The sequence below is a fragment of the Myotis yumanensis genome, unplaced genomic scaffold (genome assembly GCF_028538775.1).
Source record: "Myotis yumanensis isolate MYYU_CA2020_CCGP unplaced genomic scaffold, mMyoYum1.0.hap1 SCAF_4, whole genome shotgun sequence".
Classification (NCBI taxonomy): Eukaryota; Metazoa; Chordata; class Mammalia; order Chiroptera; family Vespertilionidae; genus Myotis; species Myotis yumanensis.
The window spans coordinates 54,667,644-54,689,942 of record NW_027223755.1 but is presented as its reverse complement, the minus strand read 5'-3'; the positions used below and the strand labels follow the sequence as shown (position 1 = coordinate 54,689,942).

The 22,299-nt window shown below is 39.9% G+C and overlaps 1 protein-coding gene across 5 annotated transcripts in view; it reads right to left on the bottom strand.

The window, feature by feature from the left end:
• The window catches only part of CAST (calpastatin), a 110,601-nt gene that overhangs the window by 75,012 nt on the left and 13,290 nt on the right, over positions 1–22,299 (bottom strand). For all 5 annotated transcript variants that reach the window (XM_070412365.1, XM_070412368.1, XM_070412366.1 and 2 more), the window contains exons 2-3: positions 19,444–19,506; positions 1,111–1,182 (exon numbers count right to left, since the gene is read on the bottom strand). In XM_070412365.1, the coding sequence (XP_070268466.1) occupies positions 1,111–1,182; positions 19,444–19,506 (135 nt within the window). The remainder of the gene's footprint in view (positions 1–1,110; positions 1,183–19,443; positions 19,507–22,299) is intronic.

Sequence of the window (22,299 nt, the reverse complement as noted above, 5' to 3'; positions counted from 1 at the left end):
TAGGCCCGATCCCTGAGGGGTCCCAGATTGGAGAGGATGCAGGATGGGCTGAAGGAACCACCCCCCTGGGCACCGGGCCTCTAGTAAGTTAAATAAAGGTCCTAATACCAGAAAAGACAACATGTCTGGAAAAATCGTTTTTAGTTAGTCTGGTGTTCAACTCTGTGCCCAACCTCTTCTCATTTCTCAGCTGAGTTTTGGTTTTGGCACCTTTTAGGGGCTTGGAAAGCAGCTTGGGTTCTGGGATGCAATAAAAATTAACTTCACCAAGCAAATAACCTACATGAGAAAATCCACAGACCTTCTTAGAAGAGATACCAGTTTTAAAGGAAAAATGCTTATTTTAAAAGTTGTTTAGACAGACTTGAAATAGGTTAAGGTTTTTGATAACCTTGCAACATACTGGAAGAACACAAGTTGAAATGGGCTGAATGTAACTATTTTACATATTATTAACTACTAGCTAAAATTGCAGTTTCTTGTCTTAAAAGGTGACGTTTCAGTGATTTTTATAAATTGCAAAGCTTTGAAATGTTATATTACCAAAAAATACTCAGATTTTATGAGGCCCAGCACATCCAGGACCTGTGTGAACAGGAAACCTGGGTTCAGACTCTAACTCCATCTTACTGGCTCTGTGACCTTGAGTTAACCTCTCTGAGCCCTGGTCTCCTCAGGTAAAAACGAATAATAATTATAAGGTTATGTGGGATTACATAAGATAATTATATAGCACACGTAGCAGAGAGCCTTGTGTGGTTAATGCTCAGAGTAAGACAATTTGAATTATTTTCTAAAGAAGTGGGAGGACTATATTTCTACTCATAGTATGCACAAATTCCAATATTATTAGAGATATTTATGAAAATAATATACATTGTACACATTAAATAATGGCAGTAAAAATTACAATATAAATGGTTTTACTAGGTTTTAAATCAAATCATTAAGAAATTGCATTCCCCCCCCCCCGCCCCCAATGCACAAATGATACTTTGTTGAAAACCTTTCAGTGATATATGGACACTGTAAGCCCCACCTACTAATGGTGTACCCTAGCGTAAGGTCCCCTCGTGGTTTCATCAATAAAATTATTAGGAAATGACTGACCTTGGTGGCCGGGGCTCTTCCACCAGCATGGGTTCTGGAGGGCTGACTGCTCTCATGGCTCGTGGCTTTTTTCTTGAAAATAGAAAATATTTGTTTCAATGGGGGAAAACATCTTAACAATGTAGTCAAGTGCAAATTTTCATACCAATACAAATATCCTCGCAAGCAAAAATCAGACTATCACATACTAACAAAAAAATTACGTCTTGTAATTTTTTATACCTTTGCCTGAAGACTACATCAATATTGAAAAGCAAGAGTAAGTTGAGTAAATCCCAGCTGGTCAATATTCAGTGCTTTTGGAGAACAGGAAAATCCTCCCATAGGCCACTGCTGTCTCCACCACAGTGCGCTTCCAGAAACTCAGGAGCGGTGGCCTCCTCCCTACAGTGCTAGCGAGAGAACATAGCACATCCACCCTCTAAGCAGGTGACTTAGCGGAAGTAGCAAAGAGGAAATTCTACTTCTAAAAATTTATCGTCAGGAAATAACAGAGCAAAGGCCTTTTTTCTTCCAAGACACTCATCACAGTAGTCCAACATCAAAAAATTGAAAACAATATAAGTAATAATGAATGCTTACTATGTACTTACCATGTGTCAGGTAATTATTCTATTAGAATAATGGAATTATAGATAATAATAGAATATCTGAGAGTATTATTGTAAGTGCTCTAAGCATGTAGTAACTTATTTCATCCTTATATTACTGGATATAATGCTGGGACTATTGCTACCCCATTTTATGGAAGAGGGCACTGAGGAATGGAATGGGCACAAAATGTGGCCATGGTCACAGCCAGTGAAAAGGAGGATGTCTGCTTTAGACCCTATTTTCTTATCTCCTTATCCTGCCTCCTGCAATCAGTGGTTATGCTATGGACAGCTACAGGATGAACCATGCCATTATTGAAACTCATATTGAGAAGAACCTTTCATTAAATGAAAATATTCATACTTTATGTAAAGAAATTCAGACTCTAAAATAGCAGGTAGAGTATTATTCTGCAGTTCATATGGGTTATCTTCTGATGATAGGGTTAAGACTGATTTTTAAAAATATTCTTCATTGTGCTTTTTTGTATTTTCTTATAGAACTGTAACTATTCAACTGATAAAAGGACAATGAATGGGGGAGGAGGAGAAATGTGAAATACACAGTTACTTTCTGAACAAGGCCTTGATAGCTTATATTTCTCATTCATATCTATATTTCAAAGAAGCAAGCATATAAACTATAAAGTTTTATCATATAAAATGGTGAGATTAGGCTCCATGTATAAAATATGAATAATGGACTGTGTACACAGAATACAGGAGGGATGGTGATGCACTCATTAGCTGACACATAACACATTAAAGAGTTGTATGTCTATGCAGCAAAAAATTAAAAAATATATAATTGAGAAAATTTTGGTTTAATTGTTTAACATTTAGTAAGACTAGTTAGCAAAATTTGCTTTGCTTCATATTTTTGAAAATGCCTGCCATGGAAGCTTGAGTAGAAGCCTCGTTTTCCTTCAGGGTAAACGTTACCTTAGCAAGAAGAAAAGCCAAACCTTAGCTTCCTGTCCTCAAAGTATAATCTCTACGTGCCCAGTGGCTAACCATTCTCAGAGCACTTCAGGAAGATCGGTCACCGAAACGGTTAGGTGGACACATTTTGTAAAATGGGTATCGAAAGGGCCTCAGAGGCACTTGCAGGAGTCCCAGGCTCCCAGGCACCACCTGTAGACTAAACAGTCTCTCCAAAGCACACACACACTACCATCAACCAAGGAAAGAAAAATCTTAGGTAAACTGATGGAAATAACAGAAGCTGCTAAAAAGCTAGCAATGCAGGTGTGATATGGGGAATGGTGAAAGGAGGGGATGGCCTAAATTTTATCCATATCACAAGGCTCTTTTAAAAATATAAAGTGTCCTAACAAACAGCTCTGATAACCACTGTGTATACTCGGATTCAGAGTAAGGGACCAGGCCTAAGAAATAAAGACAAGACCATAGCAATGGGGTTGCTCATCTTAACCTTGTTGCCCTTTCAACCTCCTCACTTTTCAGGGAGGAGACTTCGGCCCAGAGAGGTCACGCCATTGTCTGGTGCTCCCCAGCTGCCCCACACTCCAGCTATTGGTGTGTGGTCTCAGCTACAACCAAGGAAGGTCACATTCTGGTGCTGTGCTAACTAGCGCGCCCATTCATCGCGTCCACGCCCACATTCCAAACCCTGGCTCATCTGTAAACAAATTCCACTGCCACACACAAGAATTCAAAAACTTGCCTTTGTCTGAGTTATAGAACTATTAAGTTAAAAACAGTAACTTCTTAGACACATGCTGATTTTTATTTTACCTGTACATCAAATCAAAGTGTACTTTTAAAATACTGATTTACTAATAAGTTCAAGGTCTTCTAACTCAAAAGATGATTCAAAAGTTGAGGACCTCTCAGCTTTCCTATGGGTATGGCCTGTCCCGCGAAGCTGGCCTTGTCCTCTGAGCCACCTGGACTACCTGGTCTACAAAGGACCAATTCAATTCAGCTGAAACAAGGGCAGAATTTGTAAAAAAAAAATATCTTTCATTAAATTTTTATCTAACAAATATTTATTAAGCCCTTAGTCAATGTCAAGCACTTAAAAGATAATAGAAAAGCTTAGAAATATATACAAATACCAAATCACAGATTCTTTATTCTCAGATTAGTAACCAACATTTAACTATAGATGGTTCGGCTGATATATAAGACTTGGTTCTCTTTCTCCAATTGTGTCTGACTTTACGCATTCATTCTTTCATTCATTTGCTCATTGGACAGACATTTATTGAACCTTGGTCCTATTCTAGGCAGTAGGGATGTAATGATCATTTAAACCAGCCGTGGACAAACTACGGCCCGTGGGCCGGATCCGGCCTGTTTGAAATGAATAAAACTAAAAAAAAAAAGACCGTACCCTTTTATGTAATGATGTTTACTTTGAATTTATATTAGTTCACACAAACACTCCATCCATGCTTTTGTTGGCCCTCCGGTCCAGTTTAAGAACCCATTGTGGCCCTCGAGTCAAAAAGTTTGCCCACCCCTGATTTAAACAGAAAAAAAGTCCTACTCTTACCGTGCTTACACTAGTCAGAGGACTCTAAATAAGCCAGCAAAAACCAAAATGATTTCAGTGAATAAAGACACTAAAACAGGGTAATGACACTAAAACAGGGTGACTGGCTGAGGGCTGCTTCCGACGGGATAGAAAAAAATGATGTTTGACTGAGACCTGACTGCAAATAAACCAATCATGTAAATATGGGGTGGGGGAGGGGGGGGGCATTCTAGGGGGACAGAGCAGCATGTACACAGGCCCTGATGGGAATGAGCTTGGCACGTCTGAGGAACAGAAAGAAGTTAGTGCAGGTGAAGCAAGGCGGGCAGAGGCATGAGGTATGAGACGAAACAGGATGCTGGATCAAGATATTTGGACTGAAGTGACAGAGGCTTAGGATGGCCCCACAGTCAGGTATGTTTGAGATCACTAGTTTCTTCCAGCATTGGCCTGCTTCCTGATCTTTTCTGGGTGCCATCTAGCCCTCATGAGTCCTCCCTGGCCTCCAAGTGAAAAGTTCTCAAAGTCCTCTGGCTTCCGGTCACCTCCTCCTTAGTTTGACAGGTGTCTTCCTCACCATCATCACTGGCCCTCAGACAGCCCACTCAGGCCTGGACACATCTCTCACACATCTCTCGGATACTGCTGAGGCGAGTTCAACACCATATTCACTAACTAGTACTAGGGCTGGATCTACCCCTCAGATAAAACAGAACTAATTCATTTACTCACAGAAGGCTCAAAATAAGCTCATTTATCTATGACTCTGCATTTGTCCTAACATACAAATTAACTCTAGTCTTTAAGAGATTAAGATGTTAAATGAGGATGTCAATACTATGATAACTCAAATTTTGAGTTAAATTATTTTTCCATAAACCTATAGACTGAAGGCCATGGAGCAGCTTTTTCCTTGCCAACCAATCATTTTCCTTCTAATTTGTGTGCCCTTCTCTGTTTAAGTTTTATAGAAAGGAAATTATCAGGAGCAGCCTGCCCCTTATCCCTACATGTCAAATCGCAGGCCTGGCTGAGTCATGCCCTCCTAGCAGTTCATCATGTCACAGGGCCTCAGTCCTCCCGATTGACAGGGACAGAAGTGCCCTCCACGCCCTATTTGCCTCTACTGGACTCAAACTGCAGGACACCAAGTCTGGTCCAGTTACAGAGAGCATGAGTAATCCCTCCTGCTCAGGCACAGGCTCCTGAGTGTGCACGGGCCCCGATTCCATGCACTATGCAACCACACCTGCTCCTGGAAGGCGCCTTCCCCGCCCCCAAGAGTGGGGCAGAGTCTGACAGCCAAGAGACACACAAAGAGGCACCTCATGCTGGAGCAGAGACGTTCAATAAAGATTGTCCAGATGAGATCAATTCTATCTGCAGTTGCAGGAAGGCATGAAAAGAATTACTTGACTTTTTTTGTATTTGTTGTAGTGCATAATAAACATTTTTATTGAATGACTCAGAACTCAATTCTTAAAAGCTGTTTTCAAAGTTGAAATGAAGTACCAAGAGGCAGGCAGAGAGCTGCTCAATGACTATCTCCTAAAAAATCTCAGGAAAGGCCCTGGGCGTGAAGCTCCATGCCAGCTGAGATTTGGTGGTTCTGCAAAGAAAGGTGCCGTATCCTCTAGAATAATGGTTCTGTCTTTTGATGTATGTGGCAAGAATTCTGGCTCCACCAAGAGTCAGCTATGAAACCTTGGACAAGTTAATTTTCTCATCTGAAAAATGGAATGGCCCTACCGACACTTCCGAGGGAGACTGTGAGGATGAAAGGAGATGAGGGATGGCCTGAGGCCTGTTGCACAGGTTGGAAATCCCTCCTCTAAAGCAGTGGTTCTCAACCTTGGATGCACATTAGGATCACCTGGCAATCTTTTTAAAATCCTGATTTCTGGGCCTCATCCTCTGGAAATTCTGTTTCTGTGTTATGGGGTGAGACCCAGAAATCAGGGTTTTAAAAAGATTCCCAGGTGATTCTAATGTGCAGCCAAGGTTGAGAACCACTGCTCTAAAGAGACAGGCCCAAGGTCCTTGACATCAATCAAACACACTGATCTTCCCAGGGGAACACCCGTGGGCCTAGTTTTACCGCATTCGGAGTCCTGAGAATCTCCCATGAGATTTTATTATTTATATCATCAAGAAAAAAATAATTGTTTTTTCACTGGATAGGAAAAGAAAGTGATTTTTCCTTAGGACTATGATTCTAATAAGGGACACACTTAAGTTACTTGGAAACAATTTGATGCTTTTGAGGTTGGCTCTTAAGCTTTGTTGAATGAGAGCAGCTTTGAGACTAGGAGTAACTTTTTCAGTGCAGAGATGATACCCTTCGGAATACTCTACCCAGTGATTCTGACTAGTGGGAGCATGTCCTGTCCTGGCCCTGTGCGAGCTCTGGGGATCACATCGAAGTATAAATATGATGCACCTACCCACAGACAGACGGATGTACAATCATTCAGTACACCCAGCTATGGGGAGCCCAGGACCACTCACAGCGTTCACGCTGGAAGGCCTGCCCACTGAGGGGGCCTGCCAGAGCCAGAGCAGAGGGTCCCAGCCGTCCTGCATTCGATGTCAAAGGTGACGGCCCACCCTAGCCGGTTTGGCCTAGTGCAGTGGTTCTCAACCTTCCTAATGCCGCGACCCTTTAATACAGTTCCTCATGTTGTGGTGACCCCCAACCATAAAATTATTTTCATTGCTACTTCATAACTGTAATTTTGCTACTGTTATGAATCGTAATGTAAATATCTGATATGCAGGATGTATTTTCATTGTTACAAATTGAACATAATTAAAGCATAGTGATTAATCACAAAAACAATATGTAATTATATATGTGTTTTCCGATGGTCTTAGGCGACCCCTGTGAAAGGGTCGTTCGACCTTCAAAGGGGTCGAGACCTACAAGTTGAGAACCGCTGGCTTAGTGGATAGAGCATCAGTCTGCGGACTGAAGGGTTCCGGGTTTAATTCCAGTCAAGGGCACAGCCCTGGGTTGTGGGCTCAGTCCCCAGTAGGAGGTGTGCAGGAAGCAGTCAATCAATGATTCCCTCTCATCATTGATGTTTCTATCTCTCTCTTCCTCTCCCTCCCTCTCTGAAATCAATAGAAATAAATTTTAAAAAGTTTAAAATAAAATTTAAAAAAGGTGACGGCCCCTCTGGCCTTGCTGGGATGGGGCCCCCAGGTGCCAACACTGTCATACGGGTCTGGGAGTGGGGGAGCAAGAGGAGTGACTCAGAGTCATTACAATCTACAGGAATGGAAATGACCTCATTGTGTTTCCTGAAAGTTGCAAGGGCCTATATGAGGTATTACACAGGTGTCAGGTCAGAATACTGCCGGGGCGAGTTCAACAGTTTTTGTTGCACATTTAAACCTCAGCAGAATATCTGGAAAGCACTAAACTCGTTAGTATAGGGACAAAAACGTAAGTCAACGACAAGGCTTACGGCTGAGAAAAACTGAATAACCCAACTCCAGAACTATTTTCAAGCCCCTTTAAGAGTACAGGTTTCGTTCTCTTTTGTGTTAATGACGTTCTTAGGTAAGGATATTTAGATTCAAAAGTGAGAAGTGTTCCTACCTTAAACTAAAAATTCCCAGACAATTACATGAAATAGTGGTTTTCAGACACTGGACAGCAGGCGCCCAGGACAGTGTCCCTAAGAGGGAAAGGAGAAGGGAGGGGAGGGCTGACACAGCCTGCTGCCCACAGCTCCCAGGCGACTGGAACAGCTGTAAAGGGGGGGGGGGGGGGGGGCGGCAGAAGCTGCTGGTCTCTCTGGTATGAGGGGGAGGAGCTGGCAGTTCCCCAGGCCAGGGGCCTCCAGGGGCTCCCAGGGAGAGCACAGGAGAGGAGAGCTGCAGAGAGAGCGCCAGACACCGAGGAGAGCCAGAGTCTGGGGCAGAGGCATAATCACTGGGCTCGCACAGGCCAGGACAGGACTGTGTTCCAGCAGTGAGTCACTGGGTGGGATACGCAGATGAAAGGCAGTCCCCCTCCACAGGCTCTCTGGTCCAAACAAAGCTTCAGAGCAAACCCACAGGATCAAACTGTTTTCAGTAACCTAACTGTGTCCTGGAACAAAGCTCACAAAAACTTAAGGCAACAACAATCAAGCACCCAACAAGACAAAATGTACATCTGTTTGGCATCTAATAAAAAATTACAAGGCATGCATAGAAGCAGGAAAATACAACTTATTTTCTGCATGCAGGGAAATACAATGTTCAAAAGTCTAGTCTCTTGATTGCAGTACTGCCCCCACGAATCACACATGTAATAAATTGGCTTAGAACTTATATACACATTTTGTACCAATGTCAATTTCCTAGCTGTGACATGGTACTATAACTACATTAGATACAGCCAATGGGGAAACTGGATGAAGGGTACATGGGATCCCTCCATACTATCTTTGCAAGGTCATGGAAATCTATAATTATTTCAAAATAAAAAGCTTTTCAAAAGTATATTAAGGAGAGACATAGAAGATACTTAAAAAACATACTCAAGACATAGAAGATACTTAAAAAACATACATAAGACATAGAAGATACTCAAAACACACACACCCATATCAAATTTTTAAGGATTAAATAAATACAAGGTTTCAGATGAAAACTACATTAGGATAAAGAACCAGTGAGAGCCTGGCTGAGGTGGCTCAGTGGCTGAACATCTTCCTACAAACCAGGAGGTCACAGTTTGATTCCCAGTCAGGGCACATGCCCAGGTCAGCTCGATGTCCAGTAGGGGGCATGGAGGAGGCAGCCAAACAATGATTCTCTCTCATCACTGATATTTCTATCTCTTTCCCCCTCTCTCTTCCTCTCTGAAATACATATATATATATTTTCAAAAAAGAACCAGTGAGATACTGAAAAAGAAAAGATCAGTGAACTTGGAGGCATGGCAATAGAAACTACCCAGAACAAAACAGAGTAAAGAACTGGAGAGTAAAGGACCGGAGGGTAGGGACCAGAACATCAGTGAGCGTGGGGCAGCTGCCAGCAGCTAATACACGTACAACTGCAGCCTCCAGAGAGGAGAGAGAGGAGGAAACAAAACCAAGTATTTGTAGAAAAAATGGTTAAAACATCTGATAAAAAAGTATAAGCCCACCACTCAAGCTCAGCAAATCCCAAGTAAGAGGGAAGAAAGGGGCAAGTTGGTTTTTAGATGGACATCCTCAAAGAGTCCCGGTGACGAGCAAATCGCATCTGTGGGGTGAGAGCGCCTCCTCCTGCCCCAGCTGAGACTCGGTGCCTTTCCCTGCCACGTAGCTGGTCAGAGTTCCTGCAGCCGGCAAGCCATTGATTGTCTTCTCCACCCAAAGTGCAGGGAAAAGGGGCTGGACCACTTTTCAACCAAAGTGATAGCGAATATTCCATAGGGAGCTGTCAAGGGAGAGCAGGCCAGGGAATTCTGTAGCTGGTGACGATCTATGAGTAACAGATGAGATGTGACACGTGGCAAAAACGTTGAGCGCACAACTACACAAAAACTTTTGCATTAAATGAGTATTGAAAGCCTCAAAGGTTCAAGTTGGCAGCTAGCATGCTCAAATAATTACTTAAGCTATTTTTGAAACCCTGTTTGTTTAACTGTCTTCAGAAACGGTCACCTATTACTTGATTATTCTTAAAGGCAAAACAAATATTTATCCTTTGAATGGCCATCACATTTTTTTAAACTATCAAAAGTTAATCAGATTCATATCTGGTAAATATGGGAAGGCTATTAAACTGGATAATATTAATTTTAGTGAAAAAAAAATTGAGGGGGAAGTTAAAACTTTTTTATGTTCTGAATGTAAAAGTAGAATTAGTTTCAAAATTAACTGAACAATAGAGAACACCTTAACTACATAAATTTTCAGGTTACTACTGAATTTTATTTTATTGACTCAAAGTCACTTTTCTTTCTTCTTTCACACCTCTTGTATGCAGAAGCTTCTTAAAGCCAGTATAAGAAAACTTTGGTCAGAAATTAATTGCTAGGTTTTTTTTCTTTCTTAGCATTTTCTAATCAGTGATTTTTTTATCAGTGGCATCTTAAGCTTGATGAAATGTAGTAGTTTTCAGGACAAGAACTCTCATTAAAATATGTTTTGACATATTTGTTAACAAATCAGTTCCACTTCTTAGTAGTCACCCTATGAAATGACAAGTATTGTATTTCCACATGAAAACACAAGCTTTATTGGAAAACAGTCTCTAGAACTAGATTGTTTTTCAAAAGGGTAAGCAGATTTCCCAACACTGGCAATTATAAATCTGTGACTCTCATTTAGAAATGTTCCTTCATACCCTGGTTGTAAATAGTCTGCAAAGAAGTACAAATTGCTTTTATTACCAAAAGAAGTCTAAATGTGTGCTACCACAAAGGCAACGCAGCAAATAGGATGTGGTGGCCTTGGGAAACACTGATAAGTAAGTCATAATAAGTTATCCATAAACTCACAAGATTACACAGAAACAAATTAAATGAGATGTACCATATACAACGGCCTTAATGACACACTATGGGAGCCACACGTCAGTGAGGTGGGGTTTTTTCCTGATGACTCAGCGCCCATTCATCATCAGCTCAAGTCTCTAGTTTCGAGGTGGCTGCACTGACTTGGAGGCAGGAGAATCCCATCTTCTCCCGCCTCTGCCTCTGCTGACACCTGGCTTCCCTCCATGCCACATTTTCTACCTAAAAAAAGAGGGAATGTCTGTCCCTACACTCTCTTCCATTGGGAATTGGAATGACTATTTTACTTTATGATCTTTTGAATGAAAACAGGGCACAGAACAAGGAAGAAAGAAGGGAAGAGTTAGAGAAGGGAGTTGCAAAAATGGGCAACAGTAGTAAAAAAAAAAATCTATGGCATTGCCTTAGGTAGAATTCTTAAAATAGGTAATTTTATAACTAGTATCATTACTAGTTAAAAGCCTGGACTCTGTAAAGTAAGTCAATTCTGAGCTCCACTACTAAATAACTGTGACCCAGACAGGTTACTTAAGCTGTGTCTCAATTTCCTCCTCAGAAGACTGCAGTTGTAAGATGTGTGTGTGTGTGCGTGTGTGTGTGTGTGTGTGTGTGCTTAAGTGTATGTAATGCCTATATATGTGTTAGCTATTCTTAATCTCTAGTTCTCAACAAATGATTTCCAGTTCTCAGCTACCTTTATCAAATCTATAGAAAATAGTGTTTATGTAATTCTCCTCCCTTTTTGTAAACTAGTTCTCACTAAAGTGTTAATAATTAATACAGTAATATCCCTCCTAGGAATACTGACAATTTAAAAGAGGACCCAGGGGAAGGTAATGTTTCAACTCAAAGGTTAAGGAAGTTGCTAATGGTGGAATTTCAGGCATGAACAACAAGCCACCTGGGAAATCATTATTACATGGTGCCTCCTACATATCCCTACTTGATAAGATTGCCCCCTCAGGGGCGGGAATGTACCTTTAAGCCTCTTTAAATTTTGGTCACATTTAGGGGATATTTTTTTGTATTCATGTATATGTGTACTTTTCAGCGGAAAAGATAACAGTTTTCACCAGATGCCAAAGGGACCATGCACTAAAAATATTTAAGAGTCTTTGCCCTCTAAGCTGCTTAAATTCTTATTCTTTATCCATATCTAAGAGATGCACTTGTATTCAAACATGGCCTCACTCCCCCACCCCGCCACCCCCTCCCCGCCCCCCCCCACACACACACAGCAGCAGCCTTGCTCTGGAATTATCTCTTATGGGTTCCCAAGGAAGAAGGCTCACATATAAAACACTTCTCTCTTTCAAGGCCTAAGCAGACAAAGGCAGAGACGTAGTCCTGATCATTGTTAAAACATTCTCTTCCATTATTATTTTACTAGAGGTCCAGTGGACAAAATTCGTACATGGGTAGGGTCCCTAGGCCTGGCCAGTGATCAGGGCCGATCTGTGGGGCAACTGGCAGGCGACTGGGGGGCCCCTGCTGGCACCCACCTTGGCCGGCCTGGCGGCGCCCGCTCACCAGCCCTGCTCCCAGCTGCCGCCGGTCACCTTCCTCTGCAGGGCGACCAGAGGGCGATCGGGGACCCCCTCTGGCACCCACCTTGGCTGGCGTGGGGCCTGCAGGCTGGGGGCAGCTCCTGTGTTGAGCGTCTGCCCCCTGGTGGTCAGTGTGTGTCATAGCAACCAGTAATTCCACCGGTCATTCCAACATTTGGTCTATTTGCATATTAGGCTTTTATTATATAGGATTACTTCTATTCTGTGTATTGTTCTTCCTCCTCTGATTAAAAACATACATTTAAAATAAAGAGAAAAGTAGAAAGAAAATGCAAATCACCCAAAATCTTGCCATGCAAGACAACCACTTTCAGTTATTTTTCTATTTTTATGCAAATACACAAATAAGTAATATGTGTTTTAAATGTTATATAAATGGAGTTGTAAGTCTTTCTTTTTTTAACCTAACGAACATTTTCCTCTCTCATTAGATGTTTTCAAAGCATGGTGTTAAAGACGCCACAGTCACTACATCTGTGCCATAACTTCACTGATTCATTACTGCTGTACAACTAAGCTAGGATAAATATACTTGTGCATAGCCATCAAATACACCTCCGGTTATGTACTTGGAACAAATTCCTACAATTAGAATTTCTGGGTCAAAAAGGTTTAATTATTGTTTTGTGCATTAATCTCAGTCACTTATTTCACATTTCTAAATATCATTTATGTTTTTATTAAAGGAAAAATCAAAATAAACAAACAAGGAATCTAATGAATTAAATAAACTGATGAATAAAATAGAACCAGAGGCATGGAAACATGGAACAGAGTGATGAATCTCAGAGGAAAGGGGGGTAGGGATGGGAAGAGATTAACCAAAGATCTTATATGCATATATGCATTACCTATGGACTCAGAGAACAGGGTGGTGAAGGCCTGGAATGGGGCGGGAACTGGGTGGAGGAGGGCAATGGGGAGAAAAAAGGGGATATCTGTAATACTCTCAGCAATAAAATTTTTTAAAGTTTAATCATATTTCTAACATTTCAATCTTATAATTTATAAATTTTCAAATATTTGAAGAAATTTTACACAAAAGGTCAAAAGCAAGCCTCTTTCTTAAAACATACACACCCTAACATATGCTAATTCAGAATGACAAAATCAACAGTGTGTTCCCACCACTGAGGCTAGAAATGTTTTATTCCATCCATTTGTTAACACTGCACAACCGCAAGGAATTTCCTCCTTTTAACCACTGGGTGTCTCCTGAACTATACAATTAGCATTTGGGCAGACAGCACAGCATCATATCTAAGAAGCATTTCAGCAATCTGTGTAGCTGGTAGTAAGAACCTTCATTATCTTTTAAATGAGTTATTTTTACAGTTCATTAGTGATTCTGCTTTCTGTTCAGCTTTCACTATTCAGTGAAATAGATATACAGTTTTAGATTTTACTGAGTGTAACTCAGTGTTTAAAGAAAGGAAGCAGAAAAAAAAATGAATAACAAAATTATATTCAGAGAAGCAATTTTTTATCCCGGTACTAAGTGAAACCAAAATTGAAATGGGAATATGATATCATTTTAGCTCTCAATTTCCTATAAAGAGAAATGTTTTTCTTCAAAACTGTATTCACAGATTCAGCATGATATATTTCTGGACTATACTAAAGTCCCAAAACTCTGCTCTTTGAGCTCAAATTAGACTACTTAGGAATCAGAGGCTTGATCTGCAAAAGGGAAGGCCCAGGGATGCCAATCTTAATGTGAATAACCAACCAGGAAGTCTAGAGCCCTAGGAATTGAGGTAAACATATGTTTAGAAATCACTCGTGAGTTCTTTCCAAATAATGTCCCTATTTGCTATTGTTCAATTAATCATTGAATCCATTTACCTATAAACAACTGGGAAATAATTCAAGAAATCTGTAACATGGAATGCATCTTGGAACACTTATCTCTTTTTATATAAACACCAATTTCAACTTTTTTTTTTTGCTTTATCTGATGTTCAGCACATAAATCCATGTATGACACTGAGAGAGAAGAGGCATCTGTGCAGAACCTCCACTTACTCCCTCACAATCGTAGCAGCAACAGCTCCACAGGGACCTACAATACCTCCAGCTAAGGAACCATTAGTCTAGAAATATTATCAGCTTAAAGCCTGCTCATAAAACAGCTTCTCATAAAACTATTTATTGAATGATGATGCAAAAGGTCTCTATTTTAAACATAGTTTTTGGCATAAGTTTCTAAGTGTTACACTTGGTTGGTTTTAAAATAAAAGACTAAGCTTAATGAACTACAAAACTTTCTTCCTTTATTCATGGGTAGGTCTCTGCAATACGTAATCAAGAAAGGAATGTGAGTCCTGTCCCATCCCATGGTTAGAAATCAATACAGGGCTCGCCTTTATTGTCATGGGAGCTCTTTTTGTTGCCCTAAAATTAATAATAATAAAGTAATGGTAACAACAACAACAATAACCACAGCTAGCATGGACAGAGCACTCTGTATGTTCACAATCGGTGAACCACCTGTGTCATGAGGGGTGAAACAGAACAAGCCTACACGTCCCTGAGAGCCCTTTTCTTTTCCCGGAATGCTCAGGCTCCTCATTTAGAAATGCAACTACCTAGAAAGCCTAGGCATGAGGCAGTCTACCTTCATTCCCCATCGGTGCCTCTTTCTATGCGAGTGTCTCTCCTTTCTGAACTAAGCCAAGGTTACAAAATCTGAGGACCAACTAAGTACCATTCGGAGTGGGTTACGTGGAGTGGGGCAAGACGTGGGAGGGCAGGGTAGTGGGCAGGTGTGGAGGTGGTACGCTGCAGCCTGGGAGAGTAGTCGTCCTGAGTAAAGTGGTCTTCTTGGGGGCAGGGGTAAGAAGAGCCCCTTTAGCAGTAAATGGGCTAAAGCAGTGGTCGGCAAACTCATTAGTCAACAGAGCCAAATATCAACAGTACAACGATTGAAATTTCTTTTGAGTGCCAAATTTTTTAAACTTAAACTATATAGGTAGGTACATTGTTATTAACTTAATTATGGTACTCCTAAAGGCTTAGGAAGAGCCACACTCAAGGGGCCAAAGAGCCGCATGTGGCTCTCGAGCTGCAGTTTGCCGACCATGGGGCTAAAGAGTGAAGTTTTTCTACACATGTCATTTCACACAGATGATAGTCTTTGTACTGAATGAAAGCCTGTGAATAGTGGGGATTTTACCAGTACTAGTGTACACATCCACCTGCCAAATAGATGTAGATCTGAGGAGACTGAACTGGCCTAAACATGGGCGGAGTGGGGCTGTGGACGACAGGCTCATGAGTATGGGCAAACCAGATGTACACAGAGTTCTACTTAAAAATGATCAAACAGAAATAAAGAAATCTGGACTCTAAAAGACACTGCCAAGGAAGAAAGAGAGCATCATTTCCCTGAAGACTGAAAAAGAGAACAGAGCTCACAAAATGATATGCTACAAGAAGGAAATTTTAGAAAAAGGTTTGCATCCTTAATAGGAAACAAGATGGTCTTACCTCCATGAAACCCGAGAGCTGCAGGTCCAGAACCAATTGAGATGGAGAGACAACAGAGTGAGACAGAAAGATAAGTGGACAGTAGAGAGAGCTACAAGTAAACACCCTCCCCCACCCCCCCACAAAGGGGCAAAATTTAAATCTGTATTTTAAGTTTCAAAGAGCAGACTTTAGATGATAGAAATAAAAATATGGGGGATAAGCTTCAGAAACTCTCCCAGAATGCAAAGGTAAAGGTCAAAGAGAGAAAACTGTAAGGCGGTTTTGCAATGCAAATGCTTGAGACTGGATTAGAGTTAATGCCTATGAGAATGTATTTGTCTGTTTATACAATCATTATGAATTTGTTAGGTCCTTCTCAGAGACAGAGGAATTATAAAACCATTTGTTTTCTCCTGGTTGCAACTTCCCAAAGTCCTCTTCTGTACCCTTTTTTCCTTGCACCTCCAAATGAAATGCAGCAGAATAATAAAGGGGAAGAAAAAACACTAGGAAGTACCCTGAGCATAGAAAGCAAATTTTCAAACTGTCTTTATTTCAAAGGCCTAGGTCTGTCCTTGGAAGTCTAACCAATATGTTTACATATGTTGAGGACAATGTGGTATTGAACCTTTGGAATGCATGCTAGTTTGAAAATGGATTACCAAAACCCAAAATACGCTTCCTAATCTTACCTCTTGTTCAGCAGAGCAATAATAAGAAAAATATTTGGGAGAAAGAACCAGTTTCGGGAAACCCTTCTCTGGTAGTCTTGAGAAGTAACCAGAGTGGGAGGCAGGGCAGATAACAATTTCGGATTGTACACGGTTTCATAATTGTGAATACAAAGGCTAAAATGATTCCTAATGCAGGCTGACTGCCTTGAACTGTCTCCAAGGCCACAGTATCTCCTCAATGACTTATTTTCACATAACATGAAAAATTAGAGGCTCCTTGGAGACAAACACACCTTGCCCACCAAATCATCCCACCTACAGGTCTGTCCACCCTGTTGAGTAGGCCTGGGCAGAATTGTTGAGATAATAAACAATCTTCCACCTCAGACTATATGAATCTCTACAGTGCTTTACTCCATGGGAGCAGGGACAGAGCAGAACAGACCCACACGTCCACGCTCTGACACAAGTACAGGAGCTGTAAATCTGAATTTCTCAAGTGTTATGAAACAATGTTGGAATTGTCTGAATGGTTGATAAAGAGAAGAAAAATCCCTTCCTCCTTTTCTTGAGGTAGAAGTTCATTTAGTCTGCCTCCTCTGACAGAAATCTCGAATTCTCCCCTGGCTGCATCTGTAACAGGGCTCCTTATCAGTTTTGCCAAGCCCTTTATAAAAGTGGAAATGAGACACTTTATAGTCCAGATATTATAAAAAAATAAGTCCCAACACTATGTTATCAATCATGCACAACCAGCAATGCATGCACACTCCAGATGTAATACACATAATGATAACATAATTGGGGAGAAATAGCCTATAAGGACTAGACTACTAACCACTTGAATGTATTCAAAAAGATTTTCTTTTTTGTACAAATAGTTTAACCTTGAGTAATATTAATAGAGAATAACATCTAAAAATATTATATTCTTATTTGGAGAATAAAGAAACACTACAGTTTTCAAACAGAAAATTATTTTAGTCCTGGCCAGTGTGGCTCAGTTGGTTGGAGCATTGTCCCATGCACCAGAAGGTTGCCAGTTTGATTCCTGATCAGGGCATATACCTAGGTTATGGGTTTGATCCCTGGTCAGGGCACATACGGGAGGCAACCAGTTGATGTATCTCTTTCACATGCAAGTTCCAGCCTCTCTTTTTCTCTTTCCCTTCTTCTCCCTCTTTCTCCCTTTTTAAAATCATTTTTTTTAAAAAAAAGATTATTTCATAGAAAACTTATCTAGGAATATATTTTAAGAGTAAGATTAATAAGGGAACTGAATAATATTATATAGATTTTCATGCTTGAAAAGAGAAAAAATGTGATCTTCATATGAAAATTTATTTTTTAATAATTTAACCAAGAAGCAGGTAAAAAGCTTGATAAAATTTTACCTTTTCTCTTTCAAAAAACATTTGCCTTCCATGGTTACAAAAATTTACTGCAAATTTTCTTAGTAAGAAATAATCTAAATTATATTCTCATGGGTAGTAGAAAGCAAAGGAGTAAACCTTAGTGCATATAATTCCTGGCTGGTTCTAGCCGTTATGTCCTCCTTACATATGGAATATATTGAGTATTTCAAAAGTGCAGAAAATAAACAGAAAGAGGAGTGAACTCTCTATAAACATGTTGATAAAATAGAGAAAAATAAAATGATCGCTTCGTGCTTTTCTAACTTTGCACATCCTTTTCAGGAGCTATTTAGCAAGTTGGAATGAAACAATTTCTATTGAATGAAGGTGAGTATACCTATTGAGATTTAAAAGGTAGAAAGCAGCAAAAGGGAGGCAAGTCCAGTGCCCTTTTGAAGGCCAGCACTCTCTCATGACCTTCCCATGGAGCTGCAGGCCAGTGCTGACGGTGCACACAATGGCGCATCGTCACTGAAAGGAGACACTCACAGGCTCACAGAAACCCATCTCAAAGTGGGGAGGCTTGGTTTTACTAGCACTTCCACAGAATCACTCCAAGTAAAAATAGTTCTTTCTCTCTTCCTTTTGTTTAGGAACTTGAATGACTGGTTAATCCAGGCCATCACTGTCCTCCTTTCACGGTGCACTCTAATTTTAAAAAGATTTCCTCACGTGAAATCTAAAGAACAATATAAACAAACAAAATGGAAACAGACTCAGGTACAGAGAACAGACTGATGGCTGCAGAGGGGAGGGGAGTTGGGGGCTGAGTGAAAAAGGTGAAAGGATTCAGAAGTACAGATTGGCAGCTACAGAATAGTCACTGGGATGTGAAGTACAGCATAAGGAATATAGTCAATAATATTGTATTGATTATGTATAGTGCCAGGTGGGCACTTGAAATATCAGGGGGATCACTTTGTAAAATATATACAATGGTCTCACCACCATGCTGTACACCTGAAACTAATGCAAAATAATATTGCATTATTTTAGGAATGCAAACTATAACTGAAAAATAAAATAAAAAGATTTCCTTTTCCGCTGCAGCATTTGGTTGCCCCTTCTCAATCTGCCATGTTCACAACAGAACATTTAAGATTCACCAATTCCTATGGGAAAAATACCCTAAATAATTTAGTTCTTTTTCTAAAGGTTCTTTCTCCAGGAGCACTTACTTTATTGTTAATTCTCACATGAGGATATTTTTCCCCCCACTGCTTTTCAGAGAGAGTGAAGGGAGGGAGGAAGGGAGAGGGAGAAAGAGAGAAAGAAACATCAATGTGAGAGAGACACATCCACTGGGAGCCTACTGCATGCACCACAATCGAGAGCGAGGAGTGAACCCATAACCCAGGTACGCGTCCTTGACTGGGAATCAAACCTGTGACCTTTTGGTGTGTGGGCCAACACTCTAACCAATGAGCAGCACAAGCCAAGGCAAGCATTTTATTTTTTAATGATTTCCATTTATATTCTTGAATTAAATTTAGTTAAAACTAAATTTGGCAATTTTAGCAACTCTTTGCTACCTCATTATTTGTTTCAAGGAAGAATTCACAATTTAAAAGCAAGAGAAAATGAAAACCCAGTATTGTGGAAATTACCTCATCTGCTCCTTTCTTTTCTCCTGACCTGGAAGGCGATCCACTGTCTTTTTCATAGACATGCTATAAAAAAAAAAAAAAAAAGATAATGTTTAATAGAGGGAGGTGACACAAGATAATATAATAGTGACTTTAATCCCAAAGGGCTAAATATATAGACTGTTAAGAAAAAGGACCCCTTTAATCTTCCTCCTGGGAATGTTGATAATTCTATACCCACTGACGTGGGTGGTTTCAAAACTCAAGGGAACTACAGACATGTATTTGGGGTGTAGAAAGTCAGTCTGTAATTAACCAGACACAGACCTGATAACGATGCTAAGGTGGCATCTCATCTCCTACAAAATGCCAAATTGCCAGTGTGGGAGACGTCTGGTTCCTTAGGAAGATGAGATATCTGAGGGTCACGCTGAGGGTGAAGCCATACCTGAGCCTCAGTCAGTATGGACAGGAGGGAGGACCAGATCTTCCCAGTCAACCATCACTTCGATGGCTCTTGGAATTCCCTACAGCTCTTCTAAGGAGTCTCCAGTTCAGAGAGAGAAACCCTGAAGTGGCAAGACCACACCTGCAACTTCCACTCACTATGGCTTTAAAAGTCCATAATATCCAGAAACAGAATTATTTTTCTCACTAGAACACTGCGGGTGAATGCAAGTATTTGTATGTGGTACGTAAAAGTTTCAAGTAGCTTACAGGCTCATTTGTTTTGATGCTAAGGTAAAATAAGCTATAAAGTTTATTGATTTTTTTTGAAAACTGAAAATTGCATATTCCTGAAAAAAGAGTACAAAGAATTATTTCAATTTTGCACACTGTGGGATGTTCAAAAAAGTGGGAAAAGGAGGCCTAAATATATTTTTTTAAAAAGCTCATCATTGGGTTCAATCACAATTACCTTCAGTTCAACCAAAATTTAAAATTCTATTACATTCCCTAGAGCAGAATGATAACATGATATGTAGGTAACTGAAATTAGTCATATTAAGAAGAGTTGCAATAGTAATAATAATTATATCATTCTTTATTATTTACATGGCACTTTCATATACATTCTTATTTGACAATAAAAGAGGCTCATATGATTTTGTGGATAAAATACTAAGAATAAGAGTCAGTTGTTGTGTTTTTCACAAGGACAGGCACCTAACAAAGGAGGAAAAGCAAGTCTTCTGACTTAAAATCTGTTGCTTGTCATTATACAAACAAGATAGAATACTATGTCCTTAAATCATATCAACAGATATTTTAGTAAAATTTTTTAAAAAAGGCCAAGGAATGCCCAACACATGGGCATTTTTGTATGAAAGACTATGAAGAAATCACTTTCATGAATGGAAAGTTCTTCCCCATATGACAAGCTCTCATGAGTTGGTGAGTGGAATCCACAGAAAAGCAGGCTGCTGCACTAGCCTGTGAATGAAGCCCTCTACACAGGGCTGGTCTTACCCACATGTCCTGGTCAGGAGTTTGCTTGTCCACAGTTGAGAGCAATCAGTAGTGAGTAGTTAATAAATCTTGGGGGGAAAACACCATTTAAAAGCCCATATGCACCACAGCAAGGTGGGAATTGGTAAGTTTTAGAATAAAGATTCCTAAAGGCCAGACTAGGGGAAAGAATTCTTCGGCACTTGGAGACAGAATTCTAGAGGGACAGATAGAAATTTACTCAGTCTGTCTCCTTCCAGAACTGGTCATTTAGAGCCATGATATCACATTCATTTATGATCTCCAATTCCATGTCTTTGTCAGATTAGATATAGGTAATAACACAACAGTATCCACTGTTTTACTGAACACACTGTCGAGTGTCTCATTCACTTGCCAGGAGGTATTATTATTCCATTTTACAAATAAAGAGGCAGTTTGCTCTAGTCAGTGCAAGGTTCCATGTTCTCCACAAGGGCTCAATCTGCTTTCTACTCATGTAGCAAATATATGTTATGACTTATTACCCCACAGTAAATGGACAGCTTTTTCTCTCTATTGGTATTCAGATATTTTTCTTTAGAAATTTTTAAAAAGTTGTTTCCTGATGGTGTTTTAAAGTTGCAGTTCTCCAGACTAAGCAACAATATCAGTTACATGCTTTCATTGAAATGCTCAAAATTATTCAAAATAATATTGGTTCTAAATATATATATAACAAATATTTTTTAAATGTTAAGTTATAATGACAACTTATAAAACTTATGGATTTTAAGAATTGGTATTTTGTCATTTCAAAAGAAATATTTGCTCTCAACAGGAAGCTTTTTTATAATATTCAAAAGCATAATGACAAATAAAAATCATATAAACAAGTGGCAAAAATTTTAGGAACTGTATGTATGGTATTTTTCCATTTTCTACTTTTTTAACCTAGCTTTTTGTTATAAAACTAGAGACCCAGTGCATGGATTCATGCACATTGAAAAGAAATTAATCAGAAGAAATATTTTAATATCACTATTTGCCCTTTCTCTATAATAGTGTCAACCAAATTCACGATCCACAATGACAGATTGAAACACACGCATGCGACTGGTGCCAGCCAGAGCTTTATATGTATCGCGCATGCGTGAGTCAACTTAGCCTATTATATACATACATAGAATAAACTTGCTATTAGACCTGCTTTCTGATTTACTAAACTTTTTCCAGCCCAGTGAGGCACCCCAACTTCTCTTTCAGGTAATTGTCAGCAACACAGCAGTAAGTATCAACACAAGGCAGATTATTATTGTAGATCACACAGAGAGAACAAAGGGTAAAATATTTAACTGCAGCAGTGTTTGACTATATTCTGTACAGTGAGAAAACCTGAAGTCATTTTCAAGGTCCACCATTTCTTACTTCTTTTCAGTTGGGTCAAGT